This window comes from Coregonus clupeaformis, chromosome 13 (genome assembly GCF_020615455.1).
Source record: "Coregonus clupeaformis isolate EN_2021a chromosome 13, ASM2061545v1, whole genome shotgun sequence".
NCBI lineage: Eukaryota > Metazoa > Chordata > Actinopteri > Salmoniformes > Salmonidae > Coregonus > Coregonus clupeaformis.
The window spans coordinates 47272476-47298216 of record NC_059204.1 but is presented as its reverse complement, the minus strand read 5'-3'; the positions used below and the strand labels follow the sequence as shown (position 1 = coordinate 47298216).

Here is a 25741-nt window from a genome sequence, read left to right as displayed (position 1 = left end):
AGTTAGCTACTTTTTTTCGCTACTTTTCATCAAGCTGGTGTTGGAGCATTCAAACCCAAACAGTCCATAGCTCGCTGCTAGCTAGCTAAGTCAAATAAGACATCAGTCTTGAATCTTGGTCAAGATGACCAATTACAACAAATTCAAAAGAGCAATCAAAAAATAAATAGCTGATGTAAAAATGTTAATACAAAAAAAATACTTTAATATGAATAAAGGTACAAAATGAAAGGGCGCTATCAGCCATGGCTATCAGTATGGCTACCAGTGTGGGTTCCCTCAGCACAAACTGAAGACAGTGAATGGATTTCTGTGTAGGTTTGTTGTTGATGCAACACAATTCCTTTATGTTATGACAAATAACTCAAAGTAGACACAGGCTACTTTAAGTCTTGTACTGTAATATTATCTTCTCAAGTTTTTGAACCTGGCATTTTAAGCCATGTGTTTGACAGCTATTCCGAGAATGTGCTTTAGTTGGTGTTTGTAATGTCCCACTCTAATTGACATCTAACATTATGCCATTATGCCATAATGTTAGATCTTTTCCTATATTACTTTCCACAACCTCTTGTGGCTTCATTTCTGTGAGAGTTGGAGGGTGTTTGATGAAATTTTTTTTATTTAACTAGGCAAGTCAATTAAGAACAAATTCTTATTTACAATGACGGCCTACACCGGCCAAATCCGGACGACGCTGGGCCAATTGTGCGCCGCCCTATGGGACTCCCAATCACGGCCGGTTGTGATACAGCCTGGAATCAAACCAGGGGGTCTGTAGTGATGCCTCAAGCACAGAGATGCAGTGCCTTAGACCGCTGCGCCACTCGGGAGCCCTCATGTGGTATGTTGATGAATTGTAAACCAGGAAATAAGCTCATGATTAAAGACACACTTCTATGTCACTCTTACCAACGATCATCAGGACCGTTTTTACAAATGATGGATTGAGACCCACAGGTGGATTGGGACAGTTCAATATGATTGTATCTATTTGGTGGGTTATTAATGTCAAACGGCTTTAGGAGGTGGATCACAAACTTGAATTTAGCTTGTGATCCACATTTAGGAAGGGATCACACAGTCCAACACTCTTGTATTGCACTGTGTGATGTAGCCTATTGCAGATTACAAAAACGAATTGTACTCTCAAGGACAAGGGGGCTGAATCCTCAGGACATATGTCACTCACATGGTCCTGAAATCATTGATATCACTGTCGGTATAATGGTTTGTTACTTGTTATAAGCATGCATGAGCCTTTAGATTGACTTATAAGGCTTACAATGTATTATGTCTCTCTATGTAGGGAATTTTGAGATCACCATGAGATGATAACACCTTATAAGGGGCAATAAGGTGTCAAATACTGTACTAAAAATGAAATCAATCAACTACAATCAATCAACTACATGTCCCATTATGCACATCGAAGGGGGCGTAGTCGCTGTACATTTTTTGGCGAAATCCTGCAGGCAGTGAGGACGAAGAGCTCTTAATCAGCAGATTAAAGACCTTTAATTCATTATTTTGTAAACGCAGCCTAAGGTCTGGGGCATTGGTGCATATAAACAGAAAAGTATGGATTATGTAAATTATGCAGAAAATAAAGTAGTCTAGGAGTTAAGAGCCCTTGAGCAAGGCACTTAACCCTAATTTCTTCTGTAAGTCGCTCTGGATAAGAGCTTCTGCTAAATGACAAAAATGTAATGTAATAGCACCTTTTTTTATGTCCTCCATAAAGAAATTATCCAATGAGTAAATATTAGGTAAATGATGCATCATATTACTGTATATTCTGTAATTTTCCCAAAATGTGTTACAGAAATAATTTATCTCAAAGCTGTTTCTCTGTAGGAGTTAGTGGGCATCATCTCAAGGGAATGGAATGGCGCTGCTAACATTTGAATCATAGGACCATCTCAATCACACTGGTGCCTGAGGTTTCCTCTGAAAGAAGGGGAAAGATGAGTTCTGTCCTCTACATGTACGTGCTTATGGTTCTATTCATGCATTTTAGGGCAGGGTTTCCCAAACTCGGTCCTGGAGCCCCCCCTGGGTGCACGTTTCGGTTTGTGCCATAGCACTACACAGCTAATTCAAATAATCATCAAGCTTTGATTATTTGAATCAGCTGTGTAGTGCTAGGGCAAAAAAATTAAACATGCAACTCTGTTTTAGGGAACATCTGTATTGTGTTACGTACAACACGTTTTAACCATATACATTTAGATTTTAGTCATTTAGCAGACGCTCTTATCCAGAGCGACTTAAAGTTAGTGAATACATTTTTATTTTATTTTTTTAAATTATACAGGCCCCCCGTGGGAATCGAACCCACAACCCTGGCGTTGCAAACGCCATGCTCTATCAACTGAGCTACATCCCTGCCGGCCATTCCCTCCCCTACCCTGGACGACGCTGGGCCAATTGTGCGCCGCCCATGAGTCTCCCGATTCGAACCAGGATCTCTAGTGGCACAGTTAGCACTGCGATGCAGTGCCTTAGACCACTGCGCCACTCAGGAGTACATATATTTTATACATGTAGTAACCTTGCTAAACCAGGCATGTATTGACATGAAAAGGCAAAATACTCATACCTTCCTATTGGATTGAACTGGGTAGAGTAAGGAACACATTTGAACTGCCTGACAACGTTTGCAAACCCATCTTTAGTGTATTTGCCAAGGTACCTAATTATAAAATACTTATTAGGTATTAATATATGCTTGGTTTAGCGTGGCTATCTAGATAACGTTGTCAGTGTAGTACTCTTGCATGTTGTGAGTTATATTTTCTGGTCTTCAAGCTATGATTATTTGCACCTCTATCATTCCAGTGTTAATACTAATTGTAATTATTTTGCACTATGGCCTATTTATTGCCTTACCTCCATAACTTGCTACATTTGCACACTGTTTGTTTTACCCCAACTCTGTGTTGTTTTTAAACGCACTGCTTTGCTTTATCTTGGCCAGGTCGCAGTTGTAAATGAGAACTTGTTCTCAACTGGCGTACCTGGTTAAATAAAGGTGAAATAAAATAAATAAATAAAATTAATGATTAAAATGGGGAACATCATTAATTTCAGTCCCAGTCCTACCTATGCAAGGAAGATAGCTGATATGTGAGTTGTCAGGGAAAGGGGGATACTTAGTCAGTTGTACAACTGAATGCATTAAACTGAAATGTGTCTTCCGCATTTAACCCAAAGCCTCTGAATCAGAGGTGCGGGGGGCTGCCTTAAATCGACATCCACGTCATCGGCGCCCGGGGAACAGTGGGTTAACTGCCTTGCTCAGGGGCAGAATGACAGATTTTTACCTTGTCAGCTCGGGGATTCGATCCAGCAACCTTTCAGTTACTGGCCCAACCCTCCTACCCGCCAGGCTACCTTCTACTGATGTTTACGAACCAGTATGTGTCAAATTCTTGTGAAAACAAAAACACATCTCCAATTTCTTATTCTTTCATATATATTTCATTTCTTATTGTTCATCATTATCAATAAACATGGTTCTCTTTTAATCTGGTTTCTTTACTCATAAAAGCTAATGATTAAAGTGTGAATATCTATAGCATGTATATAAAATTACATTGTTGCCAGACACTTGTGTATGAACATTGCACTGCAATGCTGATAGACTGGGTGTATTCTCTCGGATAGACCATTGGGTACATAGAACAGGGCTTCATTAACCTTCTGAGTTTGACAGTATTGGGTGCACATCAAATAATGTTGTATAATTTACTTACCAATATTAGCACTCCTACAAGCTTCACATGCCTATGAATGGAATGAAATTCACATGAACACACAAACAATGAACACATCAATGCAGCAGCTAGTTACAAGTTAGTACTCAGATTTATTAGAACAGCAATAGAGATTTGTGATATATGTAATTTACAAATGGACACTATCTCATGGTTGGAAAGGTGTCTTTAGGGCTGCTGGGTTGGTCATGCTTTTAATTTCACAACTGTCTCCAGCGCTTTAGCCACTTGGTCAGCGTTCATATTGTCAAGGGCCACACTGCTCTCCTTACCAAAATCTGCAAAAAAAGGTACATTTGAAAGAACCAAATGAATACATGGCCATAAACATTGCAGTTGAATTGGCATACACTTAAACATGTCAATCACCATATCTAGCCCAAAGTTTAGGCTGAACACCCGAGCACTCCCTGATGAGGATGGGGAATGTGGGGTTTGCCTTCTTCAGTTCCACATAGTGCTGCTCCACAAAATCCCTGAAGAACATGGAATAACAGTGAAATAGTTATTTCACCATTTCATAATACTATTTACTATCCACATACTATTCCATAGTAGTGAAATAGCTAGCTATTAAACAAGGGAGCCAATTATCTCACTGGTAACGGGCAAAGAGCAATGTAGCTGACTGATTAAGCAGCAACTTCTAGATGCATACTGTTGAATGAATATCACGATAAATCATAGAAAATATGTTGTAGAGCTGTAACTAGTTAGATAAGTGCGTGATCTGCAAATGATTTCAGTTGAGCTGATTGCAATTGTTTGCCAACTCTTTACGTGTAACGTTAACGCCTGTCTGGCAGTCCAGTAGCTTGGGCTAGTTATATGATGGTTGCTGTGACCGCTGGCGAAGTACCTAGCTATGATGATAATGCTAATATTGGTTAACACATTTCGATTCCATCAAAATATGACTGTCGTCACATTTGAGAAATTACCTTGCTCCTTGGCTCGCAGGCGATGTCTGGCACAAATGTAGACGAATCTCTCGAAGGTTTTTAGCAAGGTTAGAGCCAATACCTCTTACTACGGCAGCGGCCATGATGGTTCTTCTGCTTTGGGTGAATATTCCTGAAGCCGCCCACTCTGCATATCAACAAATCACTTCAAAGAAGCGTTGTAATTCCAACCAATTACTTTACACGTTAAAGATTAACGTAAAATTCAGGCCAAGAAGAAAATCAAGACTATACCAATCGATGAAGATTGGCACAAATCGAGCAGCAATTGACTGTTGATTTAACGGATTGTCATTTCTGTGATCAATAATTCAGCTAGCAGCAATTATAAATTTAACTACATGTTAACTCTTATGTATTAGTTGATCACAAACTCGGTGTTTTACTTGAGAGTGAGATCAATTTATTTCAAAATGCCCGAACAAGAACGAGGAGCACGAGAAAGTAGCTAAATTAAATTTATTTTTGATTTGTTTGAGTTAACGTTATACCAAAGATGTTGTCATTGTTCTATCTGAGGTTATACGTTAGCTACTTTAGCCTAGGCGCTTGTTTATAGCTAGTTAGCTAACCATCTGACCTACTTCAAGCGTTAGTAGCTAGCTAGCTAACGTCCCTGATTATTTTTTTTGTCATTTAGCAGACGCTCTTATCCAGAGCGGCTTACAGTTAGTGAGTGCATACATTTCTTTTTTCATACTAGCCCCCCGTGGGAAACGAACCCACAACCCTGGCGTTGCAAGCGCCATGCTCTACTACAAGGGACTATGTTGTGTATACACGTTGAATTACTCATGCAATGTTCACTGCATATATTTGGATTCACATTTCCTGGCTCAAAACACAGTTGCTTTGAATGTTGAAAATCATCGCTAGTGTAAGAACACTTTTAAAGCCTCAAAGGATAACTTGATCCAACTTTCAAAACGAGTCCTTTTTGGCTAGACACTGCAGTCAAAATGTGTGAACAATTAACAAGCTAATTAACTACAACGTGTTCTTGTCACATGGAAATATGGCCTTGTGGGAACCCTAACGTTATAAAGGTTCTAGTAATTTATCCTTCTGTTTTAAAAAAAAGTATTTATCGCTGATATGAAAAATAATGTCCTTGTGTTTCCAAAACTACCGCAAGCGATGCGTGTTAATGTTCAGACCGAGCGTCGGTGCTCTTAACAAAACTCCCCCAGACAGAAGATACCTTTGTGAATAAATGCTATTGTTAACTAGGGTCTGTGAATAGGCTACGACATGGTATGATCTGGCCCCCAGAGCAGCCTCACTGGCCCTGCCAATGTGTAATTATTGTTACAGACGCACAGGGATAATTTTGGCTCCAGCGGATAGTATTTGAGGCAAAGCCAAACCTGAAACTGCATTCGCCTCTCCCTGAGAATGTCTATATATAACAGAATCTATCCATAATTGTTTTATTACCGGTACTATGGTAAAAATGCTTTCTCTAACCTGTAGTGGACTTGTGATATGTTTGTGTTTCTTCTGACCAGAGGGAGCAGGCGCTCGGTGTAACGCAACTTGAGTCAAGATCAGTTTCTTGCTTTGGTCATAGGAACAGGGCACCATTGAAAGTGGTGATTTCTGGGTAGCGTTAAATGTGGAGGTGGAGCTATTAAAGTTGAAAATTCCTGGTCTTTTTTACGCCTGCTGGTCTTTTTTACGCCTGCCGTTTGGTGCGATGCAGACCCGGTGGGGAACGTGGTGAAACAGAGGAGTCATTGTCAGTCCGTTTGAGTTTTGAGTCAGAGTCTGTACCAGACAAAGGCATGTTAGGATATATCAGTTATTTTGATAGAGCTTTTGTGCAGAATTCACTGCGCTGTTTTAGGTGCAACGTTTATGGTCATGTTGCCAGTGGTGGAAAAAGTACCCTATTGTCATACTTGAGTAAAAGTAAGGATACCTTAATAGAAATTACTAAAGTAAAAGTGAAAGTCACCCAGGAAAATACTACTGGAGTAAAAGTCTAAAAGTATTTGGTTTTAAATATACTTAAGTATTACAAGTAAATATAATTGCTAAAATATACTTAAGTATAAAAAGTAAAAGTAGGAGTCATTCAAATTCTTTACATTAAGCAAACCAGACGGCACCATTTTCTTGTTTTTAAAATTCACTGATATCCGGGGGCTATCTCCAACAATCAGGCATCATTTACAAAAAAAAAACAACAACGTGTGATTAGTGAGTCTGCCAGATATATTTACATTATCAGAGACAGTAGGGATGACCACTTGATAAGTGTGTGAATTAGACAATTTCCTCTCCTACTAAGCATTCATTTACATTTTAGTCAATTAGCAGATGCTCTTATCCAGAGCAACTAGGGTTAAGTGCTTTACTCAAAGGCACATTGACAGACTTTTCACCTATTTGGTTCAGGGATTCAAACCAGCAACCTTTTGGTTACTGGCCCACCATGCTTAACCACTAAGCAACCTGCCATCTCATTCAAAATGTAACGAGTACTTTTGGGTGTCTGAAAATATATGGAGTAAAAAGTACATTATTTTCTTTAGGAATGTAGTGAAGTAAAAGTTGTCAAAAATATAAATAGTAAAGTACAGATACTCCAAAAAAAACACTTAAGTAGTACTTTCAAGTATTTTTACTTAAGTACTTTACACCACTGCATGTTGCAGCATTGTGTAGGAGGGAGATTCCAAGATGTGGGGGAAGTGTGCATGGGACAGAGAATTGTGTAGTTTCGGTGGATAAAGTTGTATGTATCAACTGTAGGGGTGCTCATGTTGCTGGGGATCGGAAGTGTCCAGTGCGAGAGTGGCCAGTTGAAGTGGCCAGAGTCAGACTAATGCAGACAGAGGGTGTCATATGCTGAGGCAGTGAAGACAGTGGAGGAGAATGGGTCAAGGGTGAGTGATCCTGCAAGGATCCCAGTGAGTAGTAGATTATGCTTCATTATGGTTGGCTTCATAGTGTTCATAGCAAGGGTTATCAACTGTACCGCAGAAATAGAACGTAAATCACAGAGAATATACAGTGGGGGAAAAAAGTATTTAGTCAGCCACCAATTGTGCAAGTTCTCCCACTTAAAAAGATGAGAGAGGCCTGTAATTTTCATCATAGGTACACGTCAACTATGACAGACAAAATGAGAAAAAAAAATCCAGAAAATCACATTGTAGGATTTTTAATGAATTTATTTGCAAATTATGGTGGAGAATAGGTATTTGGTCAATAACAAAAGTTTCTCAATACTTTGTTATATACCCTTTGTTGGCAATGACACAGGTCAAACGTTTTCTGTAAGTCTTCACAAGGTTTTCACACACTGTTGCTGGTATTTTGGCCCATTCCTCCATCAAGATCTCCTCTAGAGCAGTGATGTTTTGGGGCTGTCGCTGGGCAACACGGACTTTCAACTCCCTCCAACGATTTTCTATGGGGTTGAGATCTGGAGACTGGCTAGGCCACTCCAGGACCTTGAAATGCTTCTTACGAAGCCACTCCTTCGTTTCCCGGGCGGTGTGTTTGGGATCATTGTCATGCTGAAAGACCCAGCCACGTTTCATCTTCAATGCCCTTGCTGATGGAAGGAGGTTTTCACTCAAAATCTCACGATACATGGCCCCATTCATTCTTTCCTTTACACGGATCAGTCGTCCTGGTCCCTTTGCAGAAAAACAGCCCCAAAGCATGATGTTTCCACCCCCATGCTTCACAGTAGGTATGGTGTTCTTTGGATGCAACTCGGCATTCTTTGTCCTCCAAACACGACGAGTTGAGTTTTTACCAAAAAGTTCTATTTTGGTTTCATCTGACCATATGACATTCTCCCAATCCTCTTCTGGATCATCCAAATGCACTCTAGCAAACTTCAGACGGGCCTGGACATGTACTGGCTTAAGCAGGGGGACACGTCTCGCACTGCAGGATTTGAGTCCCTAGCGTCGTAGTGTGTTACTGATGGTAGGCTTTGTTACTTTGGTCCCAGCTCTCTGCAGGTCATTCACTAGGTCCCCCGTGTGGTTCTGGGATTTTTGCTCACCGTTCTTGTGATCATTTTGACCCCAAGGGGTGAGATCTTGCATGGAGCCCCAGATCGAGGGAGATTATCAGTGGTCTTGTATGTCTTCCATTACCTAATAATTGCTCCCACAGTTGATTTCTTCAAACCAAGCTGCTTACCTATTGCAGATTCAGTCTTCCCAGCCTGGTGCAGGTCTACAATTTTGTTTCTGGTGTCGTTTGACAGCTCTTTGGTCTTGGCCATAGTGGAGTTTGGAGTGTGACTGTTTGAGGTTGTGGACAGGTGTCTTTTATACTGATAACAAGTTCAAACAGGTGCCATTAATACAGATAACGAGTGGAGGACAGAGGAGCCTCTTAAATAAGAAGTTACAGGTCTGTGAGAGCCAGAAATCTTGCTTGTTTGTAGGTGACCAAATATTTATTTTCCACCATAATTTGCAAATAAATTCATTAAAAATCCTACAATGTGATTTTCTGGATTTTTTTTCCTCAATTTGTCTGTCATAGTTGACGTGTACCTATGATGAAAATTACAGGCCTCTCTCATCTTTTTAAGTGGGAGAACTTGCACAATTGGTGGCTGACTAAATACTTTTTTCCCCCACCATCTCCCTACTCCAGAAATACTGCATCATACAAGATGCTGTCTGTATTATTCTCAATTATAAAACGGGTTGTTTGGATCCTGGATGCTGATTGGTTGATAGCAGGGAGTTATTCTCCGCAATCCCCAGGTAATACCTGTTAAAAGTTCTATTTGATTTATCAAATGTTTATCAAATGGTGGCAGCTGCAGAGAAGTATTTGGGTATACAAGATTTGACTTCAGAAGAGTTACAGGGTGTGTTGAGGGGTGGCCTCCCAGGCCGTTGGCATGGTGCAGGAGCAGATAGGGTCAAAGTAGTGAAATGGGGTAGTGGGTTTTTAATGAGTGTAGGTGGCAGCTGCAGAGAAGTACCTGGGTGTATGAGATTTTACTGCAGAAGAGTTAATGGGTGATGATTTGTATTTTTATGAAATAGTGGTATATAGGTGTAGGGTTAGTTGGTGGTGCAAGTTTTTCCTTTTAGGAACAGGACTAATGAAGATAATTTAATGTAGGTAGGCCGTGACTGACCTCACACTTTAGTACAGTAGGTGGCGGTGTATGCACCTTTAAGTTGGATGCGATCCGCCAACCCAATCCCAAAGAAGAAGAAGTTGACATTGCCTGCCAGTTCTTTGGCATGTCCAACAGCTATGCTGAGTGCTACCCAGCCACATGAGTCCTCTGATTAATCCTTGTCACCCACAGTACATGTCATATACTACAGTACTCAATTTGATTCAGTGGGTGTACCTGTTTGATTTGAGCGTTCTCTCTCTTGCTCTCTGCTCAGTATGGACGACCTGGCTGTGGACAGTGGACTACAGTTAGATGGACCAGGTGGGTACTTTGGATCTGAAGTCCCCTCTTAGCTAGACCTTTGGGTTCACTGTCTGCCGCTATGTATTATATTCATGTGATAGTTGGTTGTGTGCTATGTTGTTGTTTGTTGTGGTTGATATGCTTTTGACCTCAGTTTTGCTGTCTGTCCTTCTCTAAAGGGTAAGAAGAAGGGTCCTCTGGTTTTCTGGGATTTTGACAGTCAGGACGAATACAGTGAATACATGAACAACAAGGAGTCTCTTCCAAAGTACGTCATCTTAGAGCTTTATCTCAACAATAAACCTGGAATCCCTCGTTCCAGGCCTTTATTTCATCACAGACTATATAATAATATGAACATAATTGGATTCCTTTGCCATTTCTATGAAATGCTTTTAATCAGGCCATTTAATATTAATTGCTGAAAAACTGTGTTTGTCCTCTCAGGGTTGCTTTCCAGTATGGCATTAAGATGTCTGAGGGGAGGAAGACTCGTCACTTCAAGGAGACCTATGAGTAGGCAGAGCTGGACAGGCAGGGGAAGAAGATCAGTGCTGTGAGTGGATCGTTTAATGGCTCCGTTAACAGGGTTGTGACAGTGTTGTCAGGGAGGGTATAAAGAGGTTGTGACTTATTAATCGTGTGCTTTGTCCCTCACAGATCATCGAGAAGAGGAAGAAGGCTGTGGCAGATGGGTGAGTACATTTCCTTCATTCTGTTTTTCATCCTACAGTTAGTGTATGTGACTGAGAGCAGACAGAAAGACCGGACGATGATGCGAAGATGGCGGTGTTAGCTGAGAGACTGTCAGAGCTGCTCAATGTGCTGTACAGGGGTGACCTACTTTCTGCTCACACTCAGAAAGGAGGAGAAAAATCTCTCAAGTTTTAACTGCCTCATCTCCCTACTCCAGAAATACTGCATCATACAAGATGCTGTCTGTATTATTCTCAATTATAAAACGGGTTGTTTGGATCCTGGATGCTGATTGGTTGATAGCAGGGAGTTATTCTCCGCAATCCCCAGGTAATACCTGTTAAAAGTTCTATTTGATTTATCAAATGGCCCAGCCAGGCAATTTATAAAAGCCCAGCCAGGCAATTTCTAAACTTCATCTCCCCTGGAAAAAAGCTTCAAGACAATATTTCTCTATGCTACTAGCCTAGCGTTTGGGTTTGTCTAACCTTACTGTCTGCCTCTGACGTGTGCGACATGTTGCAGTAATTTTTTTTGCGATATCCACCGTTCCATGCTGCCGCCAGATGGCACTATTATTCCTTATGTCGTTTGTCATTCGCATCCTGCATTAAGCTGCATAGATGGTAATATACTCTTGTACCCCGGCAACCGGTTTGTACATAAAACATCCTCCATTCAGGCTGCAAAGGCATCGGTTTCCTTCTTAACTCGATTTAATATAAACAGGGAAAATACAGTGCCTTGAAAAAGTATTTATCCCCCTTGACGTTTTTCCTATTTTGTCACATTACAACCTGTAATTTAAATTATTTATTTTTGTATTTCATGTTATGGACATACACAAAATAGTCCAAATTGGTGAAGTGAAATGAAACAAATAACTTTTATATAATGGAAAAGTGGGGCGTGCATATGTATTCACCCCTTTGCTATGAAGCCCCTAAATAAGATCTGGTGCAACCAATTACCTTCAGAAGTCACATAATTAGTTAAATAAAGTCCACCTGTGTGCAATCTAAGTGTCACATGATCTGTCACATGATCTCAGTATATATACACCTGTTCTGAAAGGCCCCAGAGTCTGCAACACCACTAAGCAAGGGGCACCACCAAGCAAGCGGCACCACGAAGACCAAGGAGCTCTCCAAATAGGTCAGGGACAAAGTTGTGGAGAAGTACAGATCAGGGTTGGGTTATAAAAAAAAAATCAGAAACTTTGAACATCCCACGGAGCACCATTAAATCCATTATTAAAAAATGGAAAGAATATGGCACCACAACAAACCCGCCAAGAGAGTGCCGCCCACCAAAACACACAGACCAGGCAAGGAGAGCATTAATCAGAGAAGCAACAAAGAGACCAAAGATAACCCTGAAGGAGCTGCAAAGCTCCACAGCGGAGATTGGAGTATCTGTCCATAGGACCACTTTAAGCCATACACTCCACAGAGCTGGGCTTTACGGAAGAGTGGCCAGAAAAAGCCATTGCTTAAAGAAAAAAATAAGCAAACACGTTTGGTGTTCGCCAAAAGGCATGTGGGAGACTCTCCAAACATATGTAAGAAGGTACTCTGGTCAGATGAAACAAAAATTGAACTTTTTGACCATCAAGGAAAACGCTATGTCTGGCGCAAACCCAACACCTCTTATCACCCCGAGAACACCATCCCCATAGTGAAGCATGGTGGTGGCAGCGTCATGCTGTGGGGATGTTTTTCATCGGCAGGGACTGGGAAACTGGTCAGAATTGAAGGAATGATGGATGGCGCTAAATACAGGGAAATTCTTGAGGGAAACCTGATTCAGTCTTCCAGAGATTTGAGACTGGGACGGAGGTTCACCTTCCAGCAGGACAATGACCCTAATCATACTGCTAAAGCAACACTTGAGTGGTTTAAGGGGAAACATTTAAATGTATTGGAATGGCCTAGTCAAAGCCCAGACCTCAATCCAATTGAGAATCTGTGGTTTGACTTAAAGATTGCTGTACACCAGCGGAACCCATCCAACTTGAAGGAGCTGGAGCAGTTTTGCCTTGTGCCAAGCTTATAGAGACATACCCCAAGAAACTTGCAGCTGTAATTGCTGCAAAAGGTGGCTCTACAAAGTATTGACTTTGGGGGGGTGAATAGTTATGCACGCTCAAGTTTTCTGTTTTTTTGTGTCTTATTTCTTGTTTGTTTCACAATAAAACATATTTTGCATCTTCAAAGTGGTAGGCATGTTGTGTAAATCAAATGATACAAACCCCCAAAAAATCCATTTTAATTACAGGTTGTAACGCAACAAAATAGGAAAGATGCCAATGGGGTTGAATACTTTCGCAAGCCACTTTATGCATACTGTCTTAATAAAACAACATTTTCCACCACCATGCTAAGGTGGCTAATGCTACTTCCTGATGTTGTGCACCGTGTTCACCCAGGGGTAAACAACAGACTCACGCAGTGTGCAACATCTGGAAGTTGTCAGAAATTTAGGAAATGGTGTTGGAATATTGTGTTTTATTAAGACGGTACGCATATTTTCCCTTTTTGTTTTTTTACCGACAGGCCATTAAATCGAGTTAATTAGGAAACTGATGCCTTTGCAGCCTATATGGAGGATGTTTTATGTACGAACTGATTGCCGGGGCTACGAATTTATCACCGGCTGGGCATGTAAGTCTAGACGATAGTGGAGAATAGCACCCACTAGCAGCTGTCCAGGCTAGCCATGCATATGAACGTGATGAGACTGACAGCTTCTCTGAGCCAGGCAAATTCATTTATCAGGATCATTATAATGGATATATTCAAAGAAATGGCAATAGAAACAAAGGTAAACAAACAAAAATGCACATAGTTTGCTGTCATTTCAGCTGCTTAATGTTATTGTGTGTTAGCTTTAGTTGCCTACCTAGCAATCAGCTGGTTGTTGCCTAATTTATAAATTATTTATTAAATCATTATTTATTGAAGTTCTTGTTTCTCGTCATCATTTTACCTCTGGTAGGTAGCTACAGTGAGGGAAAAAAGTATTTGATCCCCTGCTGATTTTGTACGTTTGCCCACTGACAAAGAAATGATCAGTCTATAATTTTAATGGTAGGTTTATTTGAACAGTGAGAGACAGAATAACAACAAAAAAATCCAGAAAAACGCATGTCAAAAATGTTATAAATTGATTTGCATTTTAATGAGGGAAATAAGTATTTGACCCCCTCTCAATCAGAAAGATTTCTAGCTCCCAGGTGTCTTTTATACAGGTAACGAGCTGAGATTAGGAGCACACTTAAAGCGAGTGCTCCTAATCTCAGCTTGTTACCTGTATAAAAGACACCTGTCCACAGAAGCAATCAATCAATCAGATACCAAACTCTCCACCATGGCCAAGACCAAAGAGCTCTCCAAGGATGTCAGGGACAAGATTGTAGACCTACACAAGGCTGGAATGGGCTACAAGACCATCGACAAGCAGCTTGGTGAGAAGGTGACAACAGTTGGTGCGATTATTCGCAAATGGAAGAAACACAAAAGGACTGTCAATCTCCCTCGGCCTGGGGCTCCATGCAAGATCTCACCTCGTGGAGTTGCAATGATCATGAGAACGGTGAGGAATCAGCCCAGAACTACACGGGAGGATCTTGTCAATGATCTCAAGGCAGCTGGGACCATAGTCACCAAGAAAACAATTGGTAACACACTACGCTGTGAAGGACTGAAATCCTGCAGCGCCCGCAAGGTCCCCCTGCTCAAGAAAGCACATATACATGCCAGTCTGAAGTTTGCCAATGAACATCTGAATGATTCAGAGGAGTACTGGGTGAAAGTGTTGAGGTCAGATGACACCAAAATGGAGCTCTTTGGCATCAACTCAACTCGCCGTGTTTGGAGGAGGAGGAATGCTGCCTATGACCCCAAGAACACCATCCCCACCGTCAAACATGGAGGTGGAAACATTATGCTTTGGGGGTGTTTTTCTGCTAAGGGGACAGGACAACTTCACCGCATCAAAGGGACCATAGACGGGGCCATGTACCATCAAATCTTGGGTGAGAACCTCCTTCCCTCAGCCAGGGCATTGAAAATGGGTTGTGAATGGGTATTCCAGCATGACAATGACCCAAAACACACGGCCAAGGCAACAAAGGAGTGGCTCAAGAAGAAACACATTAAGGTCCTGGAGTGGCCTAGCCAGTCTCCAGACCTTAATCCCATAGAAGATCTGTGGAGGGAGCTGAAGAGAAGATGACTTGGAGAAGATCTGCAAAGAGGAGTGGGACAAAATCCCTCCTGAGATGTGTGCAAACCTGGTGGCCAACTACAAGAAACGTCTGACCTCTGTGATTGCCAACAAGGGTTTTGCCACCAAGTACTAAGTCATGTTTTGCAGAGGGGTCAAATACTTATTTCCCTTATACATTTTTGGGGGGGTTATTCTGTCTCTCACTGTTCAAATAAACCTACCATAAAAATTATAGACTGATAATTTCTTTGTCAGTGGGCAAACGTACAAAATCAGCAGGGGATCAAATACTTTTTTCCCTCACTGTATATGCCAATCAATGATTTATATGTACACTAGATGACCGACAGAGGGCGCTGTTTTGAAGCCACCACGCCTCCATCTTCGCACTACCCCACTGTTGTAAAAATTATTTTGGAAGCTATAGAAATGCATTTATTAATGTCTACATTTGTTTTTATCACGTTTATTCTATTACAGACACCTTAATGCCTACTTTGAAATTATATTATGTGAGCTAAACAAACAACAAAAAAAATATATATATAAACATTTTCCTTATTTTTTGAATGTTCTAGTTTAAGATATTTCTTTATTGTCTGATTTTCACAGATAACGTTACGTACAAGAAAATGCACTGCGATGTGGCATAGACATGGAATAGGCCAGACATAACATCAAACATTCATGAAAAAACAAAACAAGAATGCCGGCTTAAGGGCTCTTACCCCTCCCTTCTACATTACATAGCTGTCCCTCCTATACTTAACGTTACACATCCCCTTAATGTCCAAGGTCCCTGAGCGTTGCACATAATGTTATTGTACTACCCTATAATTTCAATGTCCATGATTCCATTATTATTTTACACAGTTAGTTATATTTCACTTATCACTTTTCACAATTGCTCTTTGGGCTCCCGAGTGGCACAGCGGTCTAAGGCACTGCATCTCGGTGCTTGAGGTTTCACTACAGACTCCCTGGTTCGATTCCAGGCTGTATCACAACCAGCCGTGATTGGGAGTCCCATAGGGCGGCGCACAATTGTCCCAGCGTCGTCTGGGTTTGGCCGTTGTAGGCCGTCATTGTAAATAAGAATTTGTTCTTAACTGACTTGCCTAGTTAAATAAAGGTTAAATAAAGGTTAAATATATTTTTTTTTAAATGAGTGAATCGTTCCTAATGTCCTCCTTATTTGTTCATAAGGGTCAGTGCGTGTGGCACAAATTAGTTTTTGTACCTGACCAGTTTGCACAGGGGGAGTCTGTAACGTTTCCTGGTGGCAGGAGCACAAGCTGTGAGTTGAGCACATGGGAGGGGTCGTCTGCTATTTTATTTGCCTTCCTCAGCATGTTTGTGTGGTAGCTGTCCAGAAAAGTTTTGTTGGGGGGCTTTCGATATTTTTTCAGCAGACTTGTCACCAAGGCTTTTGCCTGTACCGTGACACTGTTGTACTAAGCAGTGATGCAGTACTGCAAACCACTCTGGATAGTGGAGCAGAAGAACAAGTTCAGTATTTACGAGCTTGCCCCGAAAGACCTCAGCCTGTGGAGAAAATACATGCGCTGTTGCACCTTAGCACACACGTAGTCCACATGGACAGTAGCGGTGCGTGGGTAAAATCCAAGCCAGTAAAAAAAAGCCATATTACAATCTATGTTGTGATATTTCCGTTGTTTGCTCTATAACCCATTCGTTCATATGCCACGTGATATAAAATAAGGCTGTGACAACAAAAGGACAGCAGTCACACAGTGGCAGAATAAATTCAACCACACATTTGTTTCATCACAAAACCGGAGAGCAACATCTGTCCGGTGAAGTCCACAAAGCAAATATTGCATGTAACAAACAGTTATATGACCTGCAGCATGGTCAAGCGAGTTAATGTTTTCGACAGTTTACTAAATAAACAACTACTGATTTAGAACCACAGAGACTTACAGCAAGTCAGCACAAAGACAACAGGAGCACTGCCTCTGCTATTCCAGCACCATTTCAACTTAAACATTTAAACATCATCAAATCCACAAGGCTATATATGCATCATTTAATACACTGAAAACAAACTTTAAGATACCAAAAACAATTTAGTCCAATCAATGTTGCTAAATATCATGTGGCTGTCGATGTGGCTATGTCTAGGCTACATATTGAACTTCAATTGTCTCAGGCCACTGGCACAACATATAAACGTATGGTTAGATCAGAATCGCCGTCATAATCATTGGCCTGTACAGAGAATTAAGTCAAAACTACAAGTCCAAATCCCCATCTCCATCCATGGCTTAGGAAAGGGCCGATTTAGCAAGCTAGCTACTGCAGGACATCAACACAAGCAGACCAGAAACACAACTTTTTCTGAAAATGACGTTTTGCAAAGGAAGTGATTTGATTGGTCTGAAGCCAAATCCAAACTGGCCTCCCTTGGGGGGCGTTTTTCTGCACCAGGACAACCCACAGTTGAGCTCAGCTCAACACTGATTGGCTAATTCATTTATATATTTTTTAATCAAGAGAGGCCAAATGCTTGCTGGCATCAATCAATGAAATGCTATGGCGGCAACATGTTATACATTTTTGGTCCAGACAACATCAGATACATGGGCTACACATACTGAGACAGAGGGGCGCTGTTTCCCTCGCTCTGATGATTTCTCTGGTGAGATTCAGCTACTTGTGAATTGATAGAAAATTATGAAAACACAGACAGAGACAAAATATAAATTATTTTATAATTGTAATTTTTTTATTGGTGAAATATTTGGGGAAGCCTGGCTTCCCTTGGCATCCATGAATACACACCACTGTACATGGACACTCCATCTCAGGGCATGGTCAACATGTACTCCCAGGTATTTATAGGACTCGACCTGCTGGATGTGTTCACTGTGAATGACGACCTGGCTCCAGTCAGCCACTGACTTGGGGTCAAAGATAACCTCCTGTGTTTTTGACATTCAGGACCAGAGAGTTCGTGTCACACCATTGCACAAGGCTGTTTACATTGCCTAGGTACAGTGGGAGGTCGCTGTTGTCATCCATTTGGGCCAGCAGGACGGTGTCGTCTGAGAACTTAATGATGTGATGCTTGGTGTTTTGACTTGTGCAATCGTTGGTGTACAGAATGAAGAGGACGGGTGAGCTCACACAACCTTGCAGGGCCCTGCAGTTGGTGACCACAGAAGGGGAAGAGTTTTGTTTACCTTGACCAACTGAGTTCTGTCACTGATAAATGAGTGATACCAGTGAATGAGGTGTGGGTGATGTCCAGTGCTTTCAATTTGGCTTATAGAAGGTGTGATTGTATGGTGTTAAAGTCGGAGGAACAACAACAAAATACTTAAATACATGTAATTTTGTGCTTTAAACATTTAATTGAAAAACTGTAGAATTCCATTAATCCCTATGGAGGACTGCTCCTTCTGGGGATTGCCAATATGGCCGACCGGTGGCTTCAAAGCCTCTCACTGGCCAATACATAGCATCAGCAATCCAGGGTTTATATACCCCATTGATGCCAATGATTTGTTTAGCATAGCAGCACTGCAAATACTGTAGAATGAATAGAATTAACGACCGGGTCAAAACATCCCAATAGAACTAACAACTAGCATGTTTGGCTAGCAACTTCAGAACCTCAGAATTAACAACTGGCATTTGCCCGTACTATATTGTCTGGTGAAAGGATGAAATAAAACTAGTTAAAATAAATGTTTTAATGAAACATGTCGTTAATCTGTTTTTAATATGTTGGCAACAGATTTCTAAAAGCAATAAGGCCCTCAAACCCAGGAATTATTGTGAATAACACCCTCCTAAGCGCTTTGTCTTGGGCCCAAGAACAGCCCTTAGTCGGGAGTTATTCACACGATTATTCCTGGGTTCTCATGCCTTATTGCTTAAACATAAAAGGCACATTGTCAATTATGTTGATAAATGTATGTTAAATTCACACTGTTCTATATTCATTTGACTCTTTTTTATTTCAGGGAGAAGCCGAAGAGAACTAAGTTTTAATGTTCTCCCCTCTTGCATCTTTTGGAATATTTAGAACATCTGAAGATCTTGCAATATATTGTTTGCTAGAAATCCTGTTTGTATTTTGTGGAATACTAGATTGTGTATAGTTTTGATTACTTGTTATCTTTATTTTTGGAAATGTAACCATCAATGAGAATGGGAGCACAATGTTTTGCAGCTTTTACACAAACAGATCAATGTCTCTATTAACTAAGCAGGGTCAGTCCTGGTCTGTCCCTGGATGGGAGACCAGATGCTGCTGGAAGTGGTGTTGGAGGGCCAATAGGAGGCACTATTTCCTCTGGTCTAAAATAAAATATCCCAATGCCCCAGGGCAGTGATTGGGGACATTGCCCTGTGTAGGGTGCCGTCTTTCGGATGGGACGCTAAACAGGTGTCTTGACCCTCTGTGGTCACTAAAGATCCCATGGTACTTATCGTAAGAGTAAGGGTGTTAACCCCGGTGTCCTGGCTAACTTTCCAATCTGGCCCTCATACCATCATGTCCACCTAATCATCCCCAGCTTCCAATTGGCTCATTCATCCCCCCTCCTCTCCCCTGTAACTATACTGCAGGTCATTGCTGTAAATTAGAATGTGTTCTCAGTCAACTTACCTGGTAAAATAAGGGAAAAAAACATGTTTCTTGGTTTGTCATTATACTGTTTCAAACAGTTTGATGTAACAACATCAACATTTTAACATGGTTTGTTATTATTTTGCAATCACCTAAATGACAATATAGTAGAATAAATGTTTGAACCCGTCCATGACCTAAATGTATAGTTCAAGAACTTTTGAAAACTACTATTGATAACATTTTCTTGTTAACCCCACAATAAGCAGAAGGTGAAAGGGCACCCTGTAACCAAATATATTTCCAATATAAGCTTTCTTTGACAGCCAAAGGCAAATATATATTTTTTCTATAATTTTGTTATCAGTTCTTCACTCTCCATGTCAGACTCCTCTTCTTTACCCTGTAGATTACAAGACGTGGTGTTAGGTATAAAGGTTAGTCTAGTCCACTGTCAGTCTTTCACTGCTTTATGCTGCTATATGTTCCATGACCCAATAGAAGAGATGGAGTTCAAAGTGTCTTACCAGGAAGAGGAGTGTGTGGTGGATAATGAGCTCTCTAGTGAGGTGCACCAGGTCAGTGTTCATGGCCAGCTCCTGGAATAGTGTGGGGACAAACACCAGCGCCAGGTTCTGAGCTGTCATACGGTTCTCTGCACTATACAGCTGAACTCTAGAAGAAGGGGTTGACAACAATGAACATTAGTCATGCAGGTTCATTATGTTGCCCTATTCAATTTTACAATAATTGATCATGTGTTGTTCTTACATGTAGAAGTGTCCACAGAGGGCGTTGAGTGTGATTCTGTTGTCAGGGGGCAGCTTCTTCAGTAGTCTGCGGTAGGCAGCCAGTCTGAAGGTCTCTTCTGTGTGAGCTATGGTGACAAAGGCGATGAATGAGAACCCCATTATTTAAATCACAGCTTGTATTAAACAACTTGCATCTGCATCAGGGTTTGTTTGTTAATCTAGATGCTGGTAAAATATGTCCATGGTGACCCTAAACTGTGGGGATCCTAAACTTAGCTTCAGCTGGCTGGTTTGCGACCGTGGCAAAATTGGTTTGACATTGGATAGCCTATCTCTGGGGCTAGTTAGGGACTTCAATAAATTACACAATGTAAATGGGACTATTTTCATGTTGCACATCGTTTAGTTTTCTCATTAAATGCTTTCAATATTTGTGTATGAATTTCTACAATTTATAGTTGGTTTGAGGTTTTTAAGTCATTGAAGCTATTGACCTTTTAAAATATTGTCCCGTGTACATTGTGCAATTTACTGATGGTCCCTAACTAGCCCCATAGGGATATCGAACCAAATTGACCATGGGCATTACGATTTGGTCGCATGCAGCTGCGCTCCGAATTGATAATTAATTGGGTGCTGCCAACTGTGAGCATGTGGGCAGGATTTAAAGTAACCCAACCCAAGGAAAACTGTAACGGTACCCTTCATTCCGTTACATATTTTTTTCCCTTATCATCTCGCAAATCTCAGTTTTGGACGAGACTGACTTGAGGACCAAAATGATCCTATTTACACTTTGTAGTCAATTTTAACACTAGAATAAATGTTTCTGACTCGTATCGATGTCACCAAGGCCATTTATAAAATGAGAAGTCGCTCTTTAAAGTCAGCTGCAATGTTGAATGCTCCCAATGTTACTTGTCTGATTGGGGTTGTTTGAGATGAGAATAATCTTAGTTAACCCAGAACTAAAGTCTTGCGTAATTGGTCAGATGCTTGATTAAGTTCTGGGTCCATACGTGTTAAGAGAAGAGATAGAACGATGATCGGAACCGGAACAAAGAGCTCCACCCTTTCTCTTTGCAAGTTGAAGGCAAGTCAATGGGCCAAATATCCCCTCCCCTTCCGATATTCAAAAGATGCTAACACCTGCGGGATCGTGATTTGTCCAAAGCACCGGAACTAATGCTTCTCGTTACCTCACGCGTCCCGTTGTATCGTGACAGATCTACGGTACCATTTATGTTTACATAGTCTGTCCACAAGAGTTTAAGATGAGAAGGAGAGTACCTGCAGCCTCTACCCATAGTTTCCTGTGTGTCTCTGGGATGAGCACCACCTGCTGGCGGATATACTGCTTCAGGGCCCCTGCAGCGTCCAGGAGACCCTCTTCGTCTGTCTCCAGAGGGGTAGTTTTAGGTGAACTGCTGAGGGCCTCCACCAGATAACTGATCTTAGTGGCCAAGCCACAGCGCCGGTACAGCCCATCCACCTTTAAACCTGGGAGGGAGAGAGGAGTAGAGCAGATGCAGTTGTACAATTGTGAGAATTATTTTTCCTTGTTATCCAGATCACTACAATACTTGTTCCAGTATCAAATGGAACACACCATATTTTGTGATGTGTGAGATACACCTCTCGATGGCAGGGGGCACATTGCCAATGGCGGTGGGGGGCAGCTGGCGCGGCTTCCTCTTTGTGGTCACTGCCCATTTCAGTAGGGTGTGCCAGGACTGACAGCTGTGGTCTCGTTCAAACTGCATGGACATGGTTCTAGCCGAAAGAAGAGAGCAAGCAATAGATCCATTGGACACATTCCTTTGAATGACAGATGCTGAAATTCGTTTGGGAACCGCTGCTATGATATAAGTAAATGTGAATGTGACAAAGTGTTCCTGTTTATAACAAAGTGTTCCTGTTTATAACAAAGTGTTCCTGTTTATAACAAAGTGTTCCTGTTTATAACAAAGTGTTCCTGTTTATAACAAAGTGTTCCTGTAGTACTGACCTCTCTCCAGTGACCAGCTCTATGGTGTTCACAGAGGAATCTATCTCTGTGGGCAGAAAAGAACACTGTCAGTGTTGGGTGAGATACACAATCATATTACCTAATCATGAAACTTCTGCTCATCTGCACAAGGCACGTAGAGCAACATCATGTTGTGTAAACATGCAGTCAGGTCAATGAGGTGAGATGTGACTTACTGTATTGAGACTCGCGGTTGAGTGTTAGCCTTTCTCTGTGGCGCTGCTGGTCAGTAGGATAGATGAGGACCTGACCTCCACGGAGCACTGCCCAGACCTCGGTGTGCTGCAGGCCTCCTCCCTCCCTCAGAGACACCCGGGACACAGCAAACCCCTTGTCCAGCTCCTCCTCATCTATGGGCCCGGGCAACACCACCTGACGGGGGGAGAACATATTATCAGTTTTAACCACATTACTCTATCTGTTCTGTCTGTTTATATGTACCCTATACAGTATAGAGTACAGTTGGCACAATGGTCGCTATCATCACAGCTGTTATTGTGCTACCTTGAGAATATGGAGAAGGTGTGTGAGCAGACCCTCTTCTGTATCAGCACTGCACAGCAACTGGTCCGTCAGAGTCACCAGCTCAAATGCATGAGTTGGTCTGTGGGGGAGGAAGAAATCAACAGTCACCCAAATATCTTATCAACACATATCAAAGCATAAGAATTTGTATTTTCTCCCACAATGCTAACATCATAAGGTTGCAATACCCGTTGGAGCGGTCAAAGATGGAGATGACCTCCCTCAGGTCCAGAACATCACAGGCAGCAGAGTCATTCTCCTGAGAGAACAGGAAGCGGTCCTCCTCCAACTTCCCATGGAGCTCCTCTCCTGTCACACACACATTTACAATTTTACACCTACTGCAAAGTCCCCTTTTAGGCTATTGGGATGCACTCATAGTATATGTGTACCTGCAGCAGAAGAGGGGACAGAGGAAGCAGGGTCTCTGCTGGGCTTCTGATGAGCATAAGGAGGGGCCTCTGTACAGGAGAAAAACAAACAGATCGTAGAAACCATGATGAACAAGACCGACATTTGATGTACTGACTTCATGAAAGTGACAAGTTGAGACTACGCAAAAACACAAAACAGCAGCAGTACTGTGGATCTTAGAGGCTGGACCCCTGATGTCAGTACCTGTGTACTCGTTGTGTCTGAGGAGCTCAGTCTGCATGGCCTGTCCAGCCTGCTCTGCCAGTGAAATGGGTGAGGGGCACTGAGGGTCCCCTGAGTGGCACAGGACCCGTGCCCCCGAGCACAGCAGAGACATGGTCTCTGGGACATTAGGGCCACACACTATCTCACACAGCCTCTGGAGGACACAGGGTGAGGGGATGATGTTGCCATAACAACCAATAACACATCTCATTCAGCAACAATTTGTCCTGTACAGACTCTGGGAGGTTTAGGTGTATGTTGCTATCTTTTAAGATTGATAGGAATCAGAAATGTATACTTACAAATGTGTCATAACACAAGTTTGGAAAGGATCTAAATGAAAAGCTGAATAACTACACTGTCCTCTGCTGGTTGAGAGCAGCAGAGTAAGCTGAGGCTGGCTGACCTTGTTGAGCAGTCTCTGGCTGGAGGCTAGTGGATGGGTCCGTCTGTATCGGCCCTTGGTGTACTTGGCCCTGATGAAGTCCCCTCTCTGATCCACAGAGGAGTCCGGCAGGATCTGCTCTGCACCCGGCACGTTGTGACCCCACACATCATTGGCTGCTATGTTTCCATAATGGACAAAGAGCTATGGGAGAAAGAGAGAATATCATGTGTATATTTATATAGTAGTGCCTATTTTAACATTGTGTTATTTTAGACTTTGAGTATTTGGCAAGACTTACACTGTAGCACTATTACAGGAAAAGTAATCTCACCAGAATCAGAGGTTCGGTCCACACTTTACTGTCCAACTTCAGGCTTCTCACTTTGGACACATGGATGCCCAAAGACCGATGCTGACCTTAGAGAAACAATTGGGAAACTATTAACAAAGGTTGTGTAGAGCAAATGTCACAATCCATACACATCCTGTGCCTACTTATTTAGCCTCACCGCAGTCCCAGCTCACCTGCGCAGGCCTCACAGATGACCACCAGCAGGTTGACGGAGGCCCACTCAGGGTTGGCACAGCCACAGTCGGCACACACTTTGTTCCATGGGCTGGCCCAGAGTCGCTCGGCCACCTCGCTGCATGACAGGGCACTGCGGATCACCTGGGTCAGGCTCCCCAGCCACACGCCCAGCTCCTTCAATGAGTCTGTGGAGAAACTAGAGATACAAAGACTGTGTTTCTCAGTAATTACTAAAGCAAGATGCTCACATGCACGGGACAGATAATGGGATAATCTGATAGAAGAGCAATTGTCTTGAGTCAGATCAGACTGAGAGACAGTGAGAGAGAGAGAAGGAGCTGGACACTCACTTAAAGGTTTTATACGGTGTGATGAGGCTGAAGTTATGACGGCCCGTCTGCTTCACTGAAGCCACGTTCATGGACACATAGGTCATCCCAACCCCCAACTGGAAGTCCTGCATGGCACAATGACAATAACTGAGCAACACAAAATACACTGAAGATGTCCTCCCAAATCATCAAACAATCATAAACTGATGGAGCATAGCTGAGTCCTGTTCCTTTTCCCAACCTCTTTATTGTTGTAGATCCATAGGTTGTGTCCACAGATGGCAGCGTACACTCTGCTACGAGGGTCCTTCATGGTCAGGGCTCCATGCTGCTCCGGATGGACTGGGGGGTTCTGTCCACGAGAAGCCAGAAGGGAAGTCACCCAGCCCTCCTGCACCGCTGGGACCAGGAAGAGAGGTGGGGAGATAGTCAAGGCTCAGCACAAAAACACTTGGAACCAAAAGGAGAGTCTTTACCCATCAGCAGCTCACCTTTGTTGTGTGCCATGAACTCAAAGTGCTTCTTGCTGAAGTAAATGGAGAAGCGTCCTTTGTCCTGCTTACGGACGTCGGTGATGCTTGACACGTGGAACACTATTTCGGTGAACTTGTCCTGCAGCACAGAAGATGTGGGAATAGTATGAGGCATAGCCTGGGAGATGCAATAATGTTATAACAAGGGTCCAATGGACCATGGTGTGGTGCTTGTGGTTCACTCACTGTGGTTTTCTTCCATAGTGATACCAACTGTCCATCCAGGGTGGCCCACAGAACATTGTGCCTTCACGGACAAAAAGTATCTCCATTTTCAAATACATACAGTGAGGGAAAAAAGTATTTGATCCCCTGCTGATTTTGTACG

General features: G+C 42.2%; 2 protein-coding genes and 1 long non-coding RNA gene across 3 annotated transcripts; 1 reads left to right on the top strand and 2 right to left on the bottom strand.

The window, feature by feature from the left end:
- Positions 1-3848: 3848 nt before the first annotated feature.
- On the bottom strand, positions 3849-4856 carry LOC121580259 (NADH dehydrogenase [ubiquinone] 1 alpha subcomplex subunit 2). Its single transcript, XM_041895313.2, has 3 exons — positions 4721-4856; positions 4149-4255; positions 3849-4057 (listed from the first exon to the last, which is right to left on the bottom strand). The coding sequence occupies exons 1-3, from the start codon at positions 4822-4824 to the stop codon at positions 3966-3968; spliced, it is 303 nt and encodes a 100-aa protein (XP_041751247.1). The 5' UTR covers positions 4825-4856; the 3' UTR covers positions 3849-3965.
- A 5482-nt stretch (positions 4857-10338) lies between these two features.
- On the top strand, positions 10339-19404 carry LOC121580258. Its single transcript, XR_006003005.1, has 4 exons — positions 10339-10428; positions 10608-10716; positions 10821-10855; positions 19079-19404. It is a non-coding gene; the product is annotated as an uncharacterized LOC121580258 (long non-coding RNA).
- Positions 19405-19688: 284 nt separating this feature from the next.
- On the bottom strand, positions 19689-25528 carry LOC121578938 (arf-GAP with Rho-GAP domain, ANK repeat and PH domain-containing protein 1-like). The gene is made up of 17 exons (XM_041893233.1): positions 25372-25528; positions 25122-25279; positions 24899-25005; positions 24545-24744; positions 24351-24436; positions 24038-24220; positions 23611-23785; positions 23385-23453; positions 23181-23301; positions 22972-23071; positions 22644-22839; positions 22447-22492; positions 22048-22211; positions 21729-21938; positions 20458-20563; positions 20214-20361; positions 19689-20089 (listed from the first exon to the last, which is right to left on the bottom strand). The coding sequence occupies exons 1-17, from the start codon at positions 25526-25528 to the stop codon at positions 20036-20038; spliced, it is 2280 nt and encodes a 759-aa protein (XP_041749167.1). The 3' UTR covers positions 19689-20035.
- Between the last annotated feature and the right edge of the window lie 213 nt (positions 25529-25741).

Excerpts from the sequence above, each read along its gene's own strand:
- LOC121580259 (XM_041895313.2), bottom strand. The coding sequence starts at position 4,824 with ATGGCCGCTGCCGTAGTAAGAGGTATTGGCTCTAACCTTGCTAAAAAC. Across the intron at positions 4,256-4,720 it reads CCTGCGAGCCAAGGAGCAAG|GGATTTTGTGGAGCAGCACT; the intron begins GTAATTTCTCAA and ends CATGTTCTTCAG. Across the intron at positions 4,058-4,148 it reads TAAACTTTGGGCTAGATATG|ATTTTGGTAAGGAGAGCAGT; the intron begins GTGATTGACATG and ends CTTTTTTTGCAG.
- LOC121578938 (XM_041893233.1), bottom strand. The coding sequence starts at position 25,528 with ATGCCTCATACTATTCCCACATCTTCTGTGCTGCAGGACAAGTTCACC. Across the intron at positions 23,072-23,180 it reads ATCTTTGACCGCTCCAACGG|ACCAACTCATGCATTTGAGC; the intron begins GTATTGCAACCT and ends CCTCCCCCACAG. Across the intron at positions 22,212-22,446 it reads GAGCTGGTCACTGGAGAGAG|AACCATGTCCATGCAGTTTG; the intron begins GTCAGTACTACA and ends TCTTTCGGCTAG.